The sequence below is a fragment of the Aythya ferina genome (assembly GCF_964211825.1).
Source record: "Aythya ferina genome assembly, chromosome: 7".
NCBI classification, from domain to species: domain Eukaryota; kingdom Metazoa; phylum Chordata; class Aves; order Anseriformes; family Anatidae; genus Aythya; species Aythya ferina.
The window spans coordinates 36,604,469-36,625,193 of NC_140302.1; the positions used below are offsets into that span (position 1 = coordinate 36,604,469).

At 41.8% G+C, this 20,725-nt stretch overlaps 1 protein-coding gene and 1 long non-coding RNA gene across 10 annotated transcripts in view; both read left to right on the plus strand.

The window, feature by feature from the left end:
* The first annotated feature begins 3,564 nt into the window (after positions 1-3,564).
* On the plus strand, positions 3,565-8,309 carry LOC311439721. The gene is made up of 2 exons (XR_014694958.1): positions 3,565-3,698; positions 6,806-8,309. It is a non-coding gene; the product is annotated as an uncharacterized lncRNA (long non-coding RNA).
* Positions 8,310-16,478: 8,169 nt separating this feature from the next.
* The window catches only part of LOC311439968 (uncharacterized protein), a 42,463-nt gene continuing 38,216 nt past the window's right edge, over positions 16,479-20,725 (plus strand). For 3 of the 9 annotated variants that reach the window (XR_014695119.1, XR_014695120.1, XM_084526314.1), the window contains exons 1-2: positions 16,481-16,810; positions 17,020-17,113. Coding sequence is in view for 2 of the 9 variants with exons in the window: in XM_084526314.1 (XP_084382440.1) it covers positions 16,771-16,810; positions 17,020-17,113 (134 nt within the window). In the remaining 7 variants the exon portion in view is untranslated. Of the gene's footprint in view, positions 16,811-17,019; positions 17,114-20,725 lie in introns of all 9 variants that reach the window. The other 6 variants (XR_014695121.1, XR_014695122.1, XR_014695117.1 and 3 more) reach the window with 5 other exon arrangements.

Sequence of the window (20,725 nt, forward strand, 5' to 3'; positions counted from 1 at the left end):
ACGAGCTGGGTCTGCTGCAGCTCCAGCTGCACAGGTACAATTTGAGCTAAGTATGCTGTCTGGTTTTCCAAAAGCTGAAAAATGTCATTGCTGATTACCTGGAAGCAATCAGAAATTGTAGTCAAATTTTGAAAGGTTTTAGTTTGCTTTTCTTTTCAGTGGCTACATCGAAGTTCAGGGAAGGAAGGCTGCCCTCATAGCTGGTGGTTAATGGCAATTCTGCAAATAACTGACGCACGCAGACATAGTTAAGACTGGAAGAAGTAGCCTTCAGAGACTACTAAATAAGAAAGAAAGAGTGTTAGGCAGTTTCTGGAGTCTGTGAGAGTATTTTAGAGATATACAGGTACAAAGTACGTGCTTTCCCTGCTCTTACACTTCTCTGTAGACATCCATTGCTGACCTTGGTCCCAGACAATAAAAATCTGGGTTTTAGTTTGGGAAAGAGACATTCAGTGTAAGGGGATTTGAAACTGTTCCTCCACCCTCAGGGAAACATCGCAGCTGTTGCATGTGTTCACCTGGGGCAGACAGCCCTCCTGTTCATGATTCACCTGATGCAAGCACTTGAGTGCCAAGCACAACGCAATCACCTGGTGGCTGGGAGAGGTCTCGTGTGCTGGGGGGAGGACACCTGGTTCTCTTCTCATGGGTGGGGAAGTAGTCCATGGAAACAGGAGCACTGAGAGAGGGAGAGCAACTTCCTTCCAAATGTGCTACAAAATCATGGTGAGAGCCATTCTGGGGGTGGGCAGAGAGGGGAATCAGGGACTTCAATGCAAGCTACCTATGTATTGGCTGAAAATCCTCAGGGCCAGGCTGCTGGGGGAAGGAGAAGTAGCACATCCTCACCCGATGCTTCATTGTAATGAGAAAAACAGCTAAAAAACATTTTGGGTCATTGTAAACAATTTTCTTTTCCAGTTTGGCTACTGAACTGAAAAATCAATTATTCCTACAGCCCTGCTGGAGATCTTGGGTTCAGTCCTTGATTTGTCTGCCAAGGTTGCAGAGAAAAACATTTGTAAGGCTGTAATAGTAAATCAGATGCCTTTGTCTTCTATATGCTGCACTCCTAGGCTTTGGACCTAATTGCGCTGTTTTGCTGGCCCTTGCTGTGATAAAATATCCACAGATAATGAGATTTGAATTCTGGAAACTGGCTGCTGGATGAGGGAACCAGTGGAAGAGAACATGAATTTTGCAGGTTCCAGTTTGTGTTGACATTATTTATATAAGACATCAGCTGAAGACACGTAAGGTCAAGCATGCCGAAGTATATATATATTCTTTTCATGAGATACGATTCAAAACAGCTATCATAAATAGGTATGAACTGTTCTGATCGATGTTTCTGAGCAAATATTCTCTAGTGGCAGTTTTGTGAGGGCTTTCTCATACCTTTCTGAGGTTATAGACAGAAAATGGGGTGGGATGAAATACCAGTCTGACGTATTATGATAAATACCAGGCATGTTTGGAATGCTCACAGGACTACATAAGCTCTTAGAGAGCCTCTGAAAACTGCAGAAGCTATTGGAGAAGGCATTTGTTACCCCTGTTGTTTTTTTTTTATTTTCTTTTTTTCCCCATGGTATTTATTTGTATTCAAGTCGTGGAACCGGCAGATTCAGAACATTTAAGCAGTTGCACAGATATTCTTGCAGTATCCAAAAGCAGCCCTGAAGTAACCTGGCCTGTTCCCAAACTGCAACTGGGCTGTTCTTTGTTTAGAAGAAACAAAACAGCAGTGGTGAAATGCTGCATAAAGAAGAAAAAGAAGTTCAAATGTTAACGCCCAGTCAAACACTAAAAAAGAAGCAAAAAAGAGCTCCAACTTTTTCTGTTTTACTCTTCGGGACTTCACACAGGTTATCACAGGTTTGTGGGGAGGCCGGTGCCCTTTGCGTTTTCCATGATTATCATTACAGAGGTGTGACGGTGGCAGCCTGGTTTATTGACTGATTGAGGCTATCAAGTTAGGTATGTGCAACTCTTGGAGCTGACTGGGATAAACATTGAATTTAACGGAGATTTTTGTTCTGAAAATATGGATGGATGTCTCACAGTCTTTTCCCAAAGGGGCCTGGTTCAGGCTGGAGCACAGCTCTAGGAAGTATTCTCAGGATGGCGCTGGCAACTCCTGGTTTTTGTTCGTAGGAAGAAGGTATTTCTCCTGCAAACCTACCTCTACCCTAGGGGTTTCTACCTATGCTATTAGGCTTTTACTTGTTAGCCCAGCAGGGACTGCTGGAAAGTGCACAGTTCATTGCAAAGAGAATTCATCAGCTCAAATGATCATGAATGTTTCTTTTCTTTGTATATATTAGACCATAGACTAAGTAGTATACGTATCTTTCTGAGAAGAGAATATTTTCCCTGCTAAATATATATTTTTGGGATCCATATTGGTTATTTATTTATTTTTTTTAAAGAAGATAGAGCGCTTAACTAAATCGTGGAACTACTAAAGAATAACTGAGGTGGAGATGAGTAATGAGATAATTAGTGAAAGGAACAGAAAATGAGCTCATCAGTGAGCACACAAAGACGCTGGTATCAAATGTTAAAGGTGTAAGTGGCTGAAAGGCAACAGGGTGCTTCTGATGGCAGTTTAACTGTGCTGTAATGTTGTCTTCTGACTCACCAGTTATTGTCCATCTTGAGATAAAATGTTAGGTAAATCTCAGAGATAGCCTGCCTCATGGACTGTGAGAGTAGAATTTGATTTGTTTAGAGAAGGTAAGTTGGAAGAGGGACAGATGATGATGAAAACTGATCCAGCAAGATGGGGTCAGTAATACATCATAAGATGTGTGTGAACTGTAAGAGGCTATCCTAACCCAGCAGCCCTAAAAATCTAAACCAAAGAAATGACAGTCATGTAGTCTGCCATGGGGTTTTTACTGTATAACATCATTTAATGTCAGTCACTTCACAGAGATGCTTTTGCTAAAGGTGTGCTTCAGGCTGATGAACTCACAGGCTTGTGCTTTGCCTGATCTCTCAGTTCTGAGCAGACTTTCCCTAGAACCAGGTTAACTAGTTGTAGCAGAGCTGAAGCCAAATCAAAAGAGCAGACATTTACATTCCTGGGATAATACTAACCACATCTGGAGTGATACGAGCAAGAAATGCATAGAGGAAGAAAATTCAAAGAATAATGTTTCTGCAGTTGTATCAATATTCCCTGGCTTGGCTGTACTTGAGGAAAAAAGTCATTTAGTTCCTTTGCAGTTACATCTGCATTCTTGTTAAGTGTTATACAATAAAATACATTGATCAGACACCTCACAGTTGAGGAAAAAAAGTTGTTATAATGACTAAATTGCCTTAATTAAATACTCGCACTGGTCTGCTGGGTAGAAGCTACCTGACGCCCTGAGTCAATCTGCCATGGTTCAGACAGACTTCCTAGCTGCCCGTAGCAGAAGAGAAAAAGAAAAAGAGAAAAGAAAAGAAAAAGAATCCAACAACTTTCCCATGAAAAACAGCCCCTTTTGCAAAATAAACAATCTCCTGTCATGCCAGCTGAAGATAAAAGGAGTGAGGTGTAGGGTAAATTAGCAACTTGTCAAGGAAGGCTTTTGCATGGAGATGACATGATTGGACTTGAGGCAGCACAAACCCAGCAATTGATGTACACGTGCTGTAGCAAATCGCTATTTTCTTTCTTGCTGTATCAAGGATGAGTGAAGGTAAGATGAAAGGGGATGCCTGTCTTACCAAAAACTTCTTATTAGCTTGGTAAATGCTTATTAATTTAAGAGCACGCCTGGTGCCATGCCGTCAGTGACAACAAAATCCTCCCTGTGTGGAGTGGCTGTTTCCTAGGCACATCATGAGGTCTTGGGCAGTAGTTTTGTCTCAGCTTTACATGCTTTGCTGCTGGTGTGGGGGCTCAGCACCACTTCGAGCACAGTTTTTGGTGGCCGTGAAGCCCTGGTCCCTCTGCCCCTACTCCCTGAGGCACCTGAGCTCTGTAGCCCTCTGGTGTGCTCCTTGTAGATCGTTTTGTTTCCTGGTTAAAGCACCCTAGCCTGTGTGGTCCAGCTTAACATATGTTGGTGTAATATCTGGAGTGCCTTTGTTGTTAATGTGTTCCATCCTATTTAACCATTCCTACTTATTTATTTTTTATTTTTATTTTTTTTAAAACCTCCCCTGATGAAGGACTTCAGGAAAAATTCTCCTGGTGGTCCCAGTGGAGGCTGTGGCCTTCCCCAGCCTTCTCCATGTTCCCTTTGCCAGCTGCAGGTCTGTGAGGAAGGCTTTTCCCTCTAAAACCTCATCTAGGTCATTCTTATGCAGGTGTTCACTCCTCCTGTTTTTCACCGTACTCTCTACTAATCCTAGTCAATAGGACACTGAGGGTTATCCGGATACCCTTTAAATTAATTGGAGAGTGATCACAAATGAATAATTATTTGAACTTTCTTTTCTGTCCAGAGAGAGCAGGTTAGTACTTCATATACATATTCATACGTAGTGTGAGGCCTTGTGAAGCAAACAGGAGAGATGTCAGGGCAGCTCCTCGGTAATCTCTGCTGCCTGGGGAACGGCTTGCTTTGGGCATCGTCAGCTTTGAACGGGTCCCTTTGAAGCAGAAAAGAATTGTAGTTGTGTTCCCCTCCTCTGGGTTACAGGACTTTTGCCCAAAGAATTTAAAGAATTTTGTGGCTATCTCTCCGTAAAATACATTTATAATCAGTATCATACAACATGGTAATATGTTAAGACCTGCTTGTACGTAGGTGTGAAAGGAGAAAGTGCCATTGACAGCCCAACTAGATTTAGAAAATAACCCTACAAGATCATCTGCCCTTGATATTCGCTCTTGCCTCCCCCTCCCCGTTCTTGTATAGAAATTGATCCCAGGTGCTCAGAGTATTTAAGCATAAAACAAATTTTCTGCATTTCTAAGCCTTCCTGAGAGGGACTGCAGCATTGTTTTTTCAAAACTCCTGTGATGTTTTTGGTCATTTTTACTAGGAATCTGGGCTGTGCATGAAGCCAGGTCTGGAGCCCCCACTGTGGGGATTTGATTTTCCAAGTGAAAACCTGGGATGTTCCTTCAGGGACATCCTCACTGTGGATGTCCCTGCACCTGCTGCTGTGTGGTGCTGTGTGTCCTGCACTGCATCCTGCAGCTGGCCTAATTGCAGGAGGAGGAAAGACAAATCTGAAAGTGGCAGGCTGGCTATAATGATGCTTCCCACAGCTAAATAATATTAGAAAACCATCAAAAACCGACTCCCAAACAAACAGAAAAGTGCTTTTGCCTAATAAGTACCTCTGAACAAAATACTTGGGAAATGACTTGAAAACTAAAGCTTCCACAACTTCCAAATACATGGGGATTAGTTTCCTTCACAAACAGTTAAAGGTACACACCAGCTGTGTTTCAGCTGTGAATTGTGCTCTGTACAGGTTTCTCTTTGTGTCTTTTCTTTAGGTTTATTAAGGTCTCCTTTGATTCCACTTTTTGTCTCCCACTCTTCTATTAATATGAATGGTGTGGCTTCTAAGTGGCAGCCACTGACAGTGACATATTTTTGGCTTATTTCTAATTTAAAACTTTTCAGTCACTGTTTTCCTAAGTTTTGAGCAATTCCCCACCTGATGTTCAAAATCAGTTCCTGAAACATTGACTTCAATGCTCTGCAGAGCCGTGTAAATGGGACACGGAGCAGATTTTGGCCAAGGAGGATCCTTTCTTTCCACCTGTTTGGGTGGCATCGAGCTGTGCAGGCCAGCAGAGCATCACCTCGCTGGAAGCAGGGGCAGAACAGCCCCACTGTGCTGCACTGCCTGCTTGTATAGGGGGATAGCAAGCATAAACTTTGCTTTTTCTTTAGTAACATTTTGGCATACAAATGTGTTCTGAAAAAACATCTCATAGCTGTCAGAACTGTGGTGAAGCGGGTCAGTCAAAATCTGCATGGCCAGTCATAATAGTAATTTTCCCATATAAGATGCAGGCTTCCAGTGTTTGCGGTGTCAAATAACCTCAGTGACACTCCTAATTTTTCTGATTGGGGTATATTTAAGATGGTTCAGTTACTGAAACAGAACGCACTGAGCCTTGTCAAATTCACAAGAGCCCATTGTATATTTTGCTTGCTCTTCAGAGTGACAAGAGGAAAAAAACCCAAACACTACAGTAATTTTTTTGTTTGTCTTTTTCAAAATGATAGACATTTGAAGCTGGCGTAGCCACTAATACATTTTTGTGTTTTTCCATCTGCATGTGAAATCCATCTGTTTGCAGAAATTGTTTTTACACAGTTCATAATCCCATTGATTCTCAGATATTAGAGATGGTGTCTATAATGGCATAGGAAACCATTTTTATTAAGAATCGGGAACTGAATTAGATAATTAGATTTATTGATGGGAAATTAAATTTAACAGCGGAGAATTGCCTTAAGTTAGCGTAACAAGATTTTCATTATTCCTGATGTAAAAAGTTTCTGCTTTAGTAGATACTTGCCAGCTAGTGGGACACGAGCTGGTGTGCTTGCCTGGAAAACATGATTCTTTGATCACATCACTTCAGGTCATCCCAGCTGGCTAGATTTTTCTTGATTAATCAAACATTTTCTATTTTAACAGCCTTTTATATACTCTTTTTATACTTTTCATATGCTCGTATACATTTGTTGTAAAACAAAACTGCACAACAGAGATGCTCTGTGTATATGACTCTCTTCTATATGAGGCAGAACTGATGCACCATTTCTGTTGTGTATATATATATATTTCAGCGGTGTGTCTCTTAACTAAATTCACTTGAATTTTCTAGGTGAAATCCACCATGCTGCCTTGGCTTGCTGGCTTGAATGAAGAGGTGAATGTTGAGGTCATAACAGTCCAAATCCATGCATGTGTGTTTAAACAAAAACAAAACAAAGCAAACAAACAAACAAACAAAAAAGAGTAACAGCATTTCTGGCATTTTTCAACTTTTTAAAAATCAAAGTTATGTATGACAGGCAAAATGTGAGCAGTATATACGTGAGAAGGTTTGCTATAATTATTTAACATTTTAATTTGAGACTTTATAGGACAAAAGCATTGATGTTAACACCTGCAGGAGAGAAGGGAAACAATCCCTGCTGGCTACATGAGTCCAGTGTTCTTTGCCGTCCCGTGCTGCAGCTTGCAGTTGGCATAAGTACAAAGGAACAAGTAGAAATGTAGTTTGCTGGGACAGGTGTCAGGAGAGGGTGGCCAGCTTCCTATCCAGGCACTGCTGCAGGAAAAAAAAAAGTGATTCCTATGCCCCAGCTCTTGTGGGAAGCAAAAGCGTGCCAGATGGCAGCCCAGGAAAGATGCACGACTCATGCTGTCAGGATGAGAATCAGAAGGGCCTTCTTAAAATCAGTTTGTGCTTTTGCAGACAGCCACAGCGAGAAGCACTGCATAGCCATTACGTGATTACAGTTGCTTCAAATCCCTGCAGGCCATGGGAGCTGTGTGCTGCAGGAGGGCACTAGAGAGCCTCTGAAGATGGCAAAAAGCACAGAAATGCCTTAGTGTGACGTGGTGGTGGCTTTCCCCTGAGCAATGGAGCTCAGGCCATACCTTCACATGAGGTGTCACTCTTATCAGTAGTCAAAGTTTCTGAGCAAATGTGATGGGCCTGACATGAAGTGTTTGTACATTTGTGTCTTCTAACCACCCCTCCCAAGCCAATCTGTTCGGACTCCTCATAATGTTTAACTTTGTGCCATGCTCCAGCAACTGTTTTACTGCACTGCAGAAGGCCACGACAGACACAGATCCTTCCTGCTTGCAGAGCTGGTTCATGTGCAGTCCCTGCTCAAAGCATCCCACCAGCGATCAACGGGTGGAAACTCCTCCAGTGGAAACCACACAAAGGAAGAGGAAACAGCAAAGAAAGACTGAAAAGCGTGGCAAGCACAACTCATGGCGGGAAACACTCAGCAGTGCAGCATCACCTAGGAAGAAGGAACTGTGCATCTTCTATAAAAATCTTCTGTTTTTCCATTCCTGTAAATTTTCCCATTTATTAGATTTTTTTTTTTTTTCCTCTTCTAAAGTAATGGTGAACCGTTACACTTACGGTAATTTGCTAATTCCCCAAATGACTTACAACTTGACATGTCCTTTCATTTTTCCTCTTCATACTTAAAGCTACTTCACACCAGGTACATCTTCCATTCACATGCTAACAATACTGTATTGAAATCTGTAACAATCTCCTTATTATCTCACTGCCAGCTTTATTCTTTTTTTTTTTTTTTCACCTTTTGTTTCTTCAAAATAAAACATTTCTGCAAAAATACAGTTATTCAGATACACCACACTCATTCATAAAATCTTCAATTCTGCCATTGTGATAGCTTTTCAATTGTGTTGTCTTTATTGAGTTACTTTCTTAGCTGCTATTTCAGATTTCACTATTTTAATATTTCAGTGCCTGTTTCTACATAGCTTCTTGATTGTTCACTGGTCTTTTAAGTCATAACTCAATCATGTTTTTCTGTATCCTCTCAAACTTCTGAATTGTTGGGCACACTTGCTTGGCTTTTCTCATATTCTCTTTAAGACTTTGTGATTGATTCTGGTAAGAATCTCTCTATCTTATTTTTCCTGGAAGTTCCTTTTATTATCTCTATAAAAACTCCCATGTCAGTTCAATTGAACAAACTGCATTTGTACCCGTGACAATGCAGCCATCCAGTTTATGATAAAATGTATTATTTTTTTTTTGTAAAGCATGGCATTAACTTTCCATTCTCATGCATTTGGAGATTTCTTTGTATTTTTTCCAGTTTATGCTGGCACTGTTATTCTGTCTGAAGACACATGCATTTTAGGAGAGTAATTTCAAACTGAGTGTTTCCTGTGTGAGATGGGACTTTGACAGGAAGATGTGACTCTTCTTAAGAGATGTTGATGCTCCCTCCCTTCAGCCACCCTCCATGAAGAGGTCCTCTTGTGACCAAGATATCTTTTCTATGGTGATCCATACCGTACAACTTTTGCACCAGTACATGGAACTGGGAACCTTTTTTTGAAGTTCTTGTACTTCAAACATGTGTAGAATATCTCTAATTTCTGGACAGATTTGTTTAGTTCCAGCAAGACCACTGAACTGCACGTTTGCTAATTTACCAACAGTCTCTAGTTCACCATTTGAGGAAATTTATGATAAGAACAGTGCTAGAAAATAATATAATAATATAAGCAAGCAAATATACACAACTTTCACTTTTTAACAGAATATCTCGAAGGATTTTATGGAGCAGTCATCATAATCATCTCTTCCCCTTACCTGGTAGGGAGAATGGAGGTGCAGTGACTGATTTAACTAAGCTGCTGAGAGCAGGATAAGAGCACCCAAATCTCCAGGGTTTCAGTCCTGCCCTGCAATGTGTTGCAATTCTGGCTGTGTTGGTTTTCTTTTGAGTTTCACTTTGTTTTCTCTGGATATTTGTCTTAGGAGAAAATCAGATAGCAATTTTCTTACCACAGTGTTTCACAGTGCATATGAAAAACAATATGAACACATTGTAAAGTGGGCTGGAGAAGTGGGCTGTGGCTGAGAGTAGGAAGATGCAGAATTGCTCTTGAAGATTTCCTGTAGCAGCGTGTCACCAGGGAGCTGATTAGCAGTGTCTGGGGACAGTCAGTGGTATGATACATTTGCCACTTACATTTTAATAGCCTATGAGTCAAGATATCTTCTGAGTCTGAAATTCCTTTCTGCCCTATTTCTTTTCTTTGGGTTGAAAAAACTACTACAACAGAAGTTCCTAAAAGAGCTCAAAAGTAATTTTTCTCATTAGTCTACTGATCAGTAAGTGTGTTTTAAAGGGAATAGGCAGCACATAGAATGTTTGCTTACAAAAGATTTGTTTCACTTCCAGTATAATATGGATATTATGAAAGAGATGCAGAAGATGTGGTAGGAACTGCAAATGTTTGCTGTCTTAATGTGAAAAATGTCCACTCATGGTATGAAAAATCACTGCTTGCTTCAGTAAATTTTCCTTTAGCAGTAGCCATGTCAGTTGCCAAAAGTCAGGGAAATGTAATAAATGGTGAGACAAATGTGCCACGATGACTTTTCATCTTTATTAGACATGCATCCATATAAAATATGCAATGATGCAAATAAGCAGAAATGTGGAAGGTGTCTGAAGTGTGGCTGGCTTTACTGAGGCACCATGATTTTGGCAGTCACTTGCAAGATGAATGTTTTCTTTAAGAATCCAGGTATTGAGTTCCTTTCAAGTCAGGCACCTTTTTTTTTGCCCAGCCGGGAGCTTTGATGGTTATCGGACTTGTGAACGGTGTTGGGCTGTCACTGCTTCTGTGTGGCTGGCCTTAAGGTGGCCGTGGTGTGATTGGCAGTGCTGGGGATGAGCATCCCCTCTGATGACAGCCCTGCCAAATGCTGTGTGTGCTGCCTTTGGGGGAATGACTCTGCTGGCTGTAGACATGAACAAGCCTTTGCTGCTGCATTTCACCATGACCCCCAGGGATGCTTTCAGTCCCACTGAGAGTTTCCCACAGACCTTTTGGGAAGGAGAGTTTTCCCCTGGGTTTGCAGGGAAGTCCTGTCATCTGCGAGTTCAGAAATTGTATTTTGGCACCTGGTAGAGGAATAGAGAAGAAAATGCATTTCTCATTTTCACCCTCTTTTTTTTTTTCTTTACTTTTTTTTTTTTTTTTACTTTTTTCTCTCTCTTTCTGCTCCCATTCCAAGAAATGTTCCCCAAGAATTGCTGTATTTTTCTTATGGAAGGATAAGTGCTAAAAGCCTACTCAGCCTTGGTGCAATCTAAATAAGTAATGACAGATATCTTGTGATGAGTCCCGCTGTATAAGAGAGACCTTTTGAAAGACCACCTTTGTCCCTAAAAAAAAAAAAAAGCCATTTCACATCTGAGACAAAAAATGAAAGGTGTTCTTAATCTCTTTTGGAGTGTCTAATTTAGATATTTTTGAGTCCATCTCCCTATTTTGCCAGAGGCTTTTAGAGAATTGAGGCTCCTTATATTCCAAATAATACCTTAATCATGTACCTAGAACACCCAGAGTGGCATCGCTGGATGTTCCTGCTACCTGCATGTCACCCGCGGAGGGACTACCTTCTGCTTTCATTTCTCAGGGCCCTTTCATGAAGGCTTCTATTGTCAACTTTTTTCTCTGGACTTCTTACAGTAATATTTGAGAACTGCAGTGATGAGCCTCCCCTGTCTTTGCACATCATCTCCATGCTGTAAGGCTGTTCATTTCAGCACATACCGGTTAGTATGGCCCAGGGTGCCATTTGTTTTCAGAAGCTGTAAATCCTTACGGATAAAATATGTTCCTTCTCCTGTGCATGAAGAGAGTGTGTTGCTTATTTGGCTAAGTGCCTGTAAAATATCAAGCAACACATTGCATTAAAAGAAAAGAATTATCTATCTGGGTGAACAGCCTCAGTGGTTAGCTGCTTTGTTAATGCTCAGTAGCAACTATGTTTTGCTTTTCCACGTAATGTTCTTTCTAGCATGCATTAGGGGAAAAGAAATGCTAGAGTATTTACAGGTGGAAATCCTTCCAGGGCTGTATTTGCACTACACTTTTAATCTTACAATGGGCAAAACTAATGTGTAAGGAAAAATGTGTTTTGAGAAGTAGTTTGGTATCAAAAAAGTGCTGTGTGTGTTTATGCTGTTGGGCCCCATCTGTCATTCATCCTACATGAAGTAACTGACCTTTTTACAGAGAACTTTGATTTCTTTCTTTAAAATATGTTCTTGCTCTGTTATAAATTATAGTCTTCATGCAGGAATCACTTGATGAAACTTATAGCCTGTGTGATGCATGAGTTTGAATAGACCATAATGGTCTCTTCTGGCTCTAAAATCTATGAATCTTTGAATATCTCATCTAATTTAATAAGTGAAAAAGTACCACAAGGATTCATTTGGGTCCAGTGTCTCCACAGGGATAAGTAAGAACAAAACAGCTGTGTTGGGTCTGACCATCATCAGAAAGTGTGTGTGCAGCAGTGGCTGTGGGTGGTTACTTGGGGGGGGAGTAGGAACAGGGCTTTGGTATGTCTTATTTTCTGTCAAATATTTTTCTTAATTTCTGTCATGTTGGGTAGAGCAGACAGCTGGGGAGACTATACTTGTTGGAATGATCTTAGGATGCACTAAAACCATTCTCTGGTTTGTCATCGTTAACCCCATGAGAGAGGACTGTCCAAATGTGGGTGCTCCTTGTCTGCTTCATCAGACTCCTCCAAGCATATTGATGAGCTTCCTCCTCTCATTTTAAGAAAGAAATTTCCAATGATTCTTCCTCATTGAGAGTTAACGTTTCTCATGAAGAGAGCAACCCAAAGATAATCTGTGTAACCTTGCTGCATCTGCTGCAGAAGATGATTGCTGGCCCTTCCCCTCCACACACCAAAAAGTTTCAGGAAAAGGGCCCGCTTTCTTTGTTGACTTTAATTTCTCTGATGAACTGGTATTTGTAAGCATTGACCCATGCTGGAAAGGTCAAGTGATGTCCTAATGATGTTCTTAAATGTGACGTTCACAATATAGACATTTTTGTCCTGTACTGACATCTTCCTAAATCTAAAAGAGAGCCACTTCCATTTTTATGCATCCGAATCAGTCCCTCCCAAAACATCTAAATCATGTATCTCCTTTTCCACGGGGAGTGAATAACTACCATATAGGTCTTAAAATACTAAAATCCTGTATCGTAGTTCTCTGGCAGCCCTGTGAATGGAATTAATTTCTTCAGATTTACCTCTGTGTGACTATTCAGTGTTCACCTCATCACTGAGTGACTGATAATAGATATATTTGAAGAGACTGCTGTTTGAACAGGAGGTGCTTTGGTTATAATATATCCAGGGAAATCTGCAGAATAGCCAGCACATTTATGAGAAATTCTCCCATTATTTATAGAAGTTAATTGTCCTTTCCACCCCACCTTACGCCATCCCCTGCCTCATTTAACACAAAGCATGTTTTACCTGGAAAAGCAGCAATTGCCGCTGTTTGGGCTGCAGCTGTAAGGCCAAAGGTCCTATACAATCTAAGTGGTGTAGCCAACATATCATATTTGCCTCTTGTAATTATTCTTCCTCCTAACCCTCTCTATGCGCTAGATTAATCAGTGCCACCTCATGCTGAACAGAGAGAGATGATTTTGACCAAGGGAGGTAAAATGGAACGTGAAATGAGAAAAGAAAAAAGAATTAGATCCTGTACTGTGCTCCCGCAGGTTTATATCCCTTTCCCATTTCTGAGGAGCAAACAATAACCATCCCAATTGCATTTCCTTTGCTTCTTCCTCTAGTCTGAAACAGCTCTGTGCATGAACATGTGATTATAACCCGAGAAAAACCTCCTAGAAAAACAAAGGTGGAAAAAAAACCACAACAACAACTCGAGTATTTTGATATGGTTCTCTTGCTGTCTCAAGAAAACAAGTGATATTTGGTGCAGCACTGAGCACAACACAGCTTAAGAGGTTTGCAGGCTGATGAGGCCTTGGCTGCTGTGGTGTGGTGCCACCACGGGATGCCTGCAGGATCCGGGGCTGGCTGGAAATTCACAGCTCAGTGCAGCAATTCACACGGGGCAGTCAAGGTCAAGTGGGCTTTAAACACTTCAATTAATCTGAATTTTCCTTTTCTTAATTATAAATGCAACATTTCACCTCTCTCTCTCCCCCTCTCTCTTTCTCAAACTATGCCAGTTGCCCCAAAACTACCCTACATGTTTCCAAAGTTTGCCAAAACCCAATTTAAAATCATTGGAGCTTGACCTTTGAAGAACAACAGTTGGGGGAGTCATGACCAAATAATGCACATAATTTTCTCCTGTAGAAATAGTCAGATGTAGCAAAGGATTTTTTTTTTTTTTTTTTTTTACTACAGGCTTAAAAAGGAACCCAAAAATTAAAATTAAATTTTAATTTGTTATTCATTCCCATAGTTTAATTATGCAGTGTTCCTCCAGCAATAAATGTTTTAGTCTAGAGTGATTGTTAATTTATGAATGTATTCTGTATTGATTTTTAAGCCAAGCTATTTAAGCAACATCACCTTTCTTTCAGCATTTTATCTTTAGCAGGCTTAGGGTATTTGAATTTCTTATCTTCCAGTTCTGGTTCAAGGATTTATTAGAGCAAAGGCCAAACATAATTACATTAAAATATGAAATAAGTCTAATAATTGCAAGCAGATTTCTGTAATACAACAGATGAAACCATGCCATTATGGTGTGTGAGGTTTCCGTGAAGAAGAGCTGTAAGCCTTTTCAGCATGTTTTCCCTTTTGTTTTCACAGTAAATTGATTGTTAACGGTCTGTATCAGAAATGTGGCTTTTTGGGGGTAAAGAAGTCTGGGTGACAGTCGATGAAGAACAATGGCTTTCGGCAGTTTCTAAATGGAGAACCCCATTTAGGACTGTGGAGCAGGAGCTCTGGCTTTCTCAGCTAAGCGTGCACCAGGGGCTCACTCACTGGGCTGTACCCATGAGAAGGCTTCTCCCCCAGTCTTGGTAACACTTGGTAGCTCTTGAAAATAAGGGTTCCTCGGCCTGAAGGCACTTCTCTGCCCAGGCTGCATGTCGTTCAGCCTCAAGTAACTTCTGCCCTCTATTTTCCCAGCATAAAAAATAAAGCAATGAAAGCAACACCTCAAAGTAATCTGGGTTGTAAAAGGAATAAAGGCTCTTTTTGGGGCCAGAGATAGCTGTAGTTATGAATTTCATGTATTTCTCAGTTTGAGGGGTAGGGTAGACAAAGGCAGGTGTCAGACTGAAGGATGGGGATGAGAAAAAGAAGGCAGGAAAAGCGCTCCATAACTAAGGAAGGAACCTTGCCAGTCACTTAAGAAACGTGACAAATAATAATAGAGTAATTGTGTTGGTTTTGTGTTTTTCCCTTGTTTCTGCAGCCCCAGAGACAAGAGCAGTGCTTTGTGGAGGAGTCACCGAGGCGCAGCGCACCAACCCCAGCGGGCGGAGGACGCGTTGTGCTCGGCACCGCTTGCTGCCAGGGAGCCCGGCTACAGGAGGAGTCCTCACTGCAGCAGCTGCAGGAGATTAAATTCACATAGAGGTAATTTTCTATCAGAGAGTGACCTTGGTAACCAAAGAAAAACGCTGCACCCTGACTCTTTTACTGCTTTCCAAAGGCAGAACCCATGTCAGCCCTGGGTGCTGTCCCCCCTTAACGTGAAGGCAGTCCCAGCAGCCTGGTGTTCCTGGGCATCCCTGGGTGCATCCTGCCTGCTCTGCTCAGGGCTGGCATTGCACTCCTTGGTGCATCTTCTAGTACTAGAATTTCCTGGATCAGCATAGCTATGTGTTCTGTCACATCTAACTGCTTGCCTAGGAAGCAGCTCACTTTGGTTACAGCACAGCCAATAAGCAGGTTAATTAACCCAAAGCACATTGCCCAAAGTGTTCACTAGCTCCAGCCATCCTTCCTCTCAGATAAAGACCTGGTTTCCCAGGTGGGCTGGGATGCTTTCCAAGCAGCCTCTGAGTTTTTTCCAGCCCTCCCCATCCTCTGGGGACACAGCTCTGCACAGGGAGACCTGTGCTGCTGGGGGAGCTTCATTTCCTCCATTGTAAAAGCACAGAAACTGTTCTGGGATAACAGATAAAACCAGGAAAGGTTTTTGGGGTGTAGGGGGTGTCATCTGCCCATCAGTGCCAGGGCTGGTCTGGACACAGGTGGGTAATGGGCAGGTTAAAGCAGTTTTGGAAATGGCCCAATACCTTCAGGGACCTTTTCTACCTTTATTTCATTATTTTTATTTATTTATTTTTTTGGTACTTGCACTTTCTGCAGCAATTTGAGGTTTATGTAGACCAGTAGCAAAGGCAGTGGCTTTGAAACATCACAGGTTGAGATGAAGAGGATTTTGCAGACAGATGGCAAGACTTGCTTCATTTTACAGAATGGGAATAATTCCAGGGAAAAGTGTGAAAAAACATGTAGTGATTTCAGGTTCTTACTGTGGTCTCCTCCTCCCCATAATATGCATATTTTTATGTTATAAACTAAACAAATCCACCTGGCTGTAAAGTTTTATGTAGTCAAACTGTTTCACAGTGAGAAAGATCATAGTGTGATCTTAAATGGGGCAAGCGAGATAAGTCTAATTGCTCATTTGAGCAGACTCTCTTACAGATTTTTTTTGAAGAAGAAATAAAACCTGCAGGTATGGCGGAGAGAACAAAGTATAGGAAAAAAAATCATTTGTTGCAATATTTATTTTGCCATCCAGGATATAAATACTACATGAGTTAGGGAGAGCTCTACACGCCTCTTAGCTGTGGGATCCAGCAAGCAACACTGTCTGTTGGTTTTGGGGTTTTGCAGTTCCCAGAGCTGTTACATCATTTAATACCATGTTGTTAGTTGTCACACCTGGTTACCGTGGTTTACATCAGCGGCGTAGTGTGATGTCTCATGGAAATTGGCAACAACTGGGGAAATGTTAAATAAGTGCAGGCAAAGCCTGCTTTGGCCGTTTTCAGTCTCTGGGACTGGAGGTTCCTGAGCAGGGGAGTCTCTGGAGGCTTGCCTGGGGCAGGCACTGCCAGCACAGGCTAGGATCTTCCCCTGGGGACAGGGGACTGGTTCGTGGTGCCTGGTGGCCAGAGCTCGGGCCCAGGGCAGGAGGTGTCCTGCGGTACTGCCTGCATCGGCAGGAAACCAGCTAGTACAGCAGAAAGCTTCAAGAAAACTGTTAAAAATCTGAAATGCACATGGTGTGGTTCATGGAAGGCTGGTTTTCTACAGGTATTTATGCACAGAAATCTTGCAGAAAAGGATTGTGTACTTACAAATAGAAAATTCTCACACTTACAGATTTTTGTTCTGATCCTTATTTGCTTTCAGAAATAGGCAACTTGGCAAGCGCAATGTTGTGCCTCTTTCTTCTTCTCATCCCACATTTTCAGCATTGATTTTTTTCCACTGGGTTGGCTTCTCTTCTGTTGTTGCTGCAGGTTTGTTCCTCCTCTGTAGCAGTCTGGTTCAGGCAACGTGTTTCCCCCTGTGGTGCAGGGGCTGCAGAACCGTGCTGATATCTCCCCCTACACGGTAGGTGTCTGTCCTGCTCTCCATGTCCTCGCACAGCCAAACTGCCCCGTGCCCTTTCTGCAAAAGGTGGATGCTCTGAAGCTGATGATAATTCATTAAAAGCCAGCATTAACCTTAGCAATTTACTTTGTTCTGCTTTCCGAGGCAATTAAATTTTAAACCCATTTTCTGATTGTTGACCCTCATATTTGACTGTTAGGAGAAGCATTGCTACAAACACAGCTGTACCAAGAACATTGTGAAGCTGGTCTACAATTTAATTTATATTAGAAGATCACCGATTAGGCAGGCTAATCATTTTTTATTCATGCATAAATAAAAAGTGTATATTTCTACTGTGAAATTAATGAATTGATAGCTTCTAATCTAACCTGAAATCTATGTGTTTTGAAACTGTTTTTGTATTCGTCCAATGTTATTCTAAAACAGGTGAACATATTCAAGTATAGGACGTAATCTAAAGAAACCAGATTTCTGTGCTGCCCACAACTGAAATGGTGCTGGAGCGTGCCAGCCATCCTGTCAAGCCCTAGGTGTAAGTTAGTTATTTTCGATGGTAAGCTACGTTCAGACCCTTATTTGTGTCATAGCACATGACCTGCTTCAAGGCAGGCTGCAGGAGCTGCTCTAAGGGTACCAATCCACATGGACCAAAGGGATGCAGGTGCTCCAAGGGGCTTTCAGGTGTCTGAGCTGCTGGCAGGCAGGGGCTGTCCCATGGCATCAGCTCCCCTGGCATGGGGGGCACAGGATTGTGAGCTCCTCCTGCGCTGCACAGAGGTGCTTGTAGCTCTGCAGCTTGCCTCTCGTAGCTCCTCCTGGCTTTTATGAACAGAATGACCTTCCTTTGACTTTGTAGTTCTTTGTAGGTGAAAATAATTTCTCACAGAACATAATGTGTCGGGAAGTTATTTCAAGACCAGCTTTAGCTACGTGGTAAATTGATTTGGGTGCAGCCCTCCTAGAGCAGCCCTTATTGCAAAACACAGCTTTTTTGCTCATATTGCTGAAAGTTCACCAGAAGTGATGGTTGCAGTTAAAGTGTTCACATCTTGCTGCTGAAGAATCCTTGCTACATAAGCATCTGCAGTTAAATGCTCGTTGGGAGCAAGTGAGACCATCCCACAACTCCTGAGCAGGTGCAAGCACTCAGTCACACCACTGCAAGCATCGCTGGTCTCCTCTGCATAGGGAGGAGGGACACCTTCACCCACCTTCTTCAGGTACCACTGGCTGGAAATCATCTTGGACAACAGTTTCCCCAAAAGGAAAGGATTTCCCCATTTTTGCCTTGAATCTGTGAACTGCTGAGATCAGAATTTTGTTTGTGTCTCACAAAAAGACAGCGAGTCAGTGTCGGCCTTACAGTCTTATGGGTCAGGTAGAGGGGTCTGCAGGGTAACGGCACCACTACAAAGCTATCTGTGGGGGTAACAATTGCAAAGGAATGCTGTTTTTCCCAAGTTTAAGATAATTCATGGATAGACTGAGCTGATAAGAGAGAGACAAGGAGTTCTTGGCAGAACACGGTCTGCTCTGGCGCATGGGCCAGCACTGGGCAGGGTTTGGGGTGCAATGGGTCAGGCTCTGGGCTCATCTCCTCCCACCACACCTTGCTCCCCTCTCCCAGGGGAGGATTAGGATTTCTTGTGAGGATCTGTGCTTGGAAAGCTCTGGATTCTCTGATCTGACAGACTGTAAGAAAGACCGTGGCTCTGTGGATTAAGGTATTTTGTGTAGCTCTTAACAGCACCGCGACTGAAGATAAGATCTCCATTCCCTGCAAAGCTTTCTGCCACTTTTCATCTGGAGTTAATACTTTGTCAACATGAAGTTTTATGTAAAGAGTGGGTGCTACTGACAACACTTTTGCATTGTTTTTCATTAGCTATGTATGCAAATTCAAGCTGTTTCTAGGTCAGGGGGAGCCTTAGGCTTCCCATCGCGTGTCTGCACGGTGCTGTTCGGAGAGCTGTGCGCACGCACCTCGGGGTCTGCATGTTTCTGCTATTTACTCTTCTCTTCAAGGCAGTGGCAGAAAACCCCTCCAACAACTTCTCTAGCATTAAAATGAAATGCTATCTCTAACATAATTATTCCTTTTTTTTTTTTTTTTTTTTTTTTTTTTTAATCCAAAAACAAACTAGATACATCTCCCTTGAAGCTTCAAATCAATAACCTAAAGTAATTGCTTCTCATAAGCTGGTCTCTGGATTGATGCTGATATTTCAAAGAGTGACATCTCTTGCTAAATGAAATAATGCTAATGTTAGGGCAGAAACAATTACAAGTAAGGTGTAACTTTCTGTGGCTTCCTTTTTAAGGTAGAAGGTTAGGAAGCCAGACTTTTTTTCGGTTGATACAAATGATTTGTTTAACAATAGAAAAGTTTCATTTCTCTTTTCTACTTGAATTTAACTCTTCACTGAAGATGCATAGTACTGTTTGTCTTGCCTGTGAGATGAGAGATCTGCTTAATGCTTACAAATTGCTTTGGAAATTTGTCAGCTTTGATCATGCAACCTTGTCATTAGTGGTTGCTTCTCAGGTGTGTAACGGGAGAACTGCTCATCAGGGGTTGTGGGAGGTTCTCCATCTTTGCTTGCTCATCCCCCTGTCCGTCCCCATCCCACAGCACAGAGCTGGGCTTACACCTTCCCTGTTCCCCCCTTTGCCTACACCATGAGGGGAGCACCCCTGCTGTGCCTGGTGCTGGTGGTGCAGGCTCTTGGGCAAGCCTTACCCCTGAAAGCAGGGTGCAGCATAGCTTGGTCCTAGGGCTGAGCAGATCCGAAAATACTTATCCACCATGCACCCTTTCTTGAATCATGTGCTACGTTTTGATAACTTTATCGAATTCTACTTTAATGAAAGTTTAATCAAAGTATTTTTCAGTTAAAGGGAGGCACATAATTAAAACAGAAAATATTTTTTGTATTCTGTGCACACTTTTTCTGATTCTCAGGATTCCTTCTTTTGGGGATACGTTTCTAATGAACCTTGTTTTAGTTAATTATTTATGTCGGGTACCTTGTGTTTTTTTAGGTTAGAAAATTAACACATTCTGATGTCAAAATTCATTATGTTGAGGTAATACCAACAAGGCCATATCCAGAATTTGACCTTGCTGATTAACTGAAGTCTCAGAAATATTTTTCTTTGCTTTAGGGAGTTTCTGTTCACTTTTCCAACATCTAGGACCTATACATGTAATGAATTTCATTATACAGATCTACAATTAGCTGCCCAGTATAGGTAAATGGGGAGAATTATTTTAATCTTTAACTACTGAAGTGTTAATGAAGGAGAACCCCCTGCTTTCTGTGAGTGGAGGTGTTCATAAATGCCAGGATGTATACTTTCTAAAGCAGCAGTTAGGTAATTTTTCTCATGTGTCCCTACAATACAAAACAGATGAATATGACAGCTGAACAGTCTGTATATCTGGAACAAATGCTTCCATACGTGAAGCCTGTGCTTACATATTACACAGCATGTCTAGACTCTTTTTGCTAGGTTGTCTCCTCCTGTGTATTTCCGTATGCTAAACAAAATGTGACCAGTCCCTAAAGTCCAAGAGTCATGTCTCAAACCTCTTCTCCTTTTTCTGAG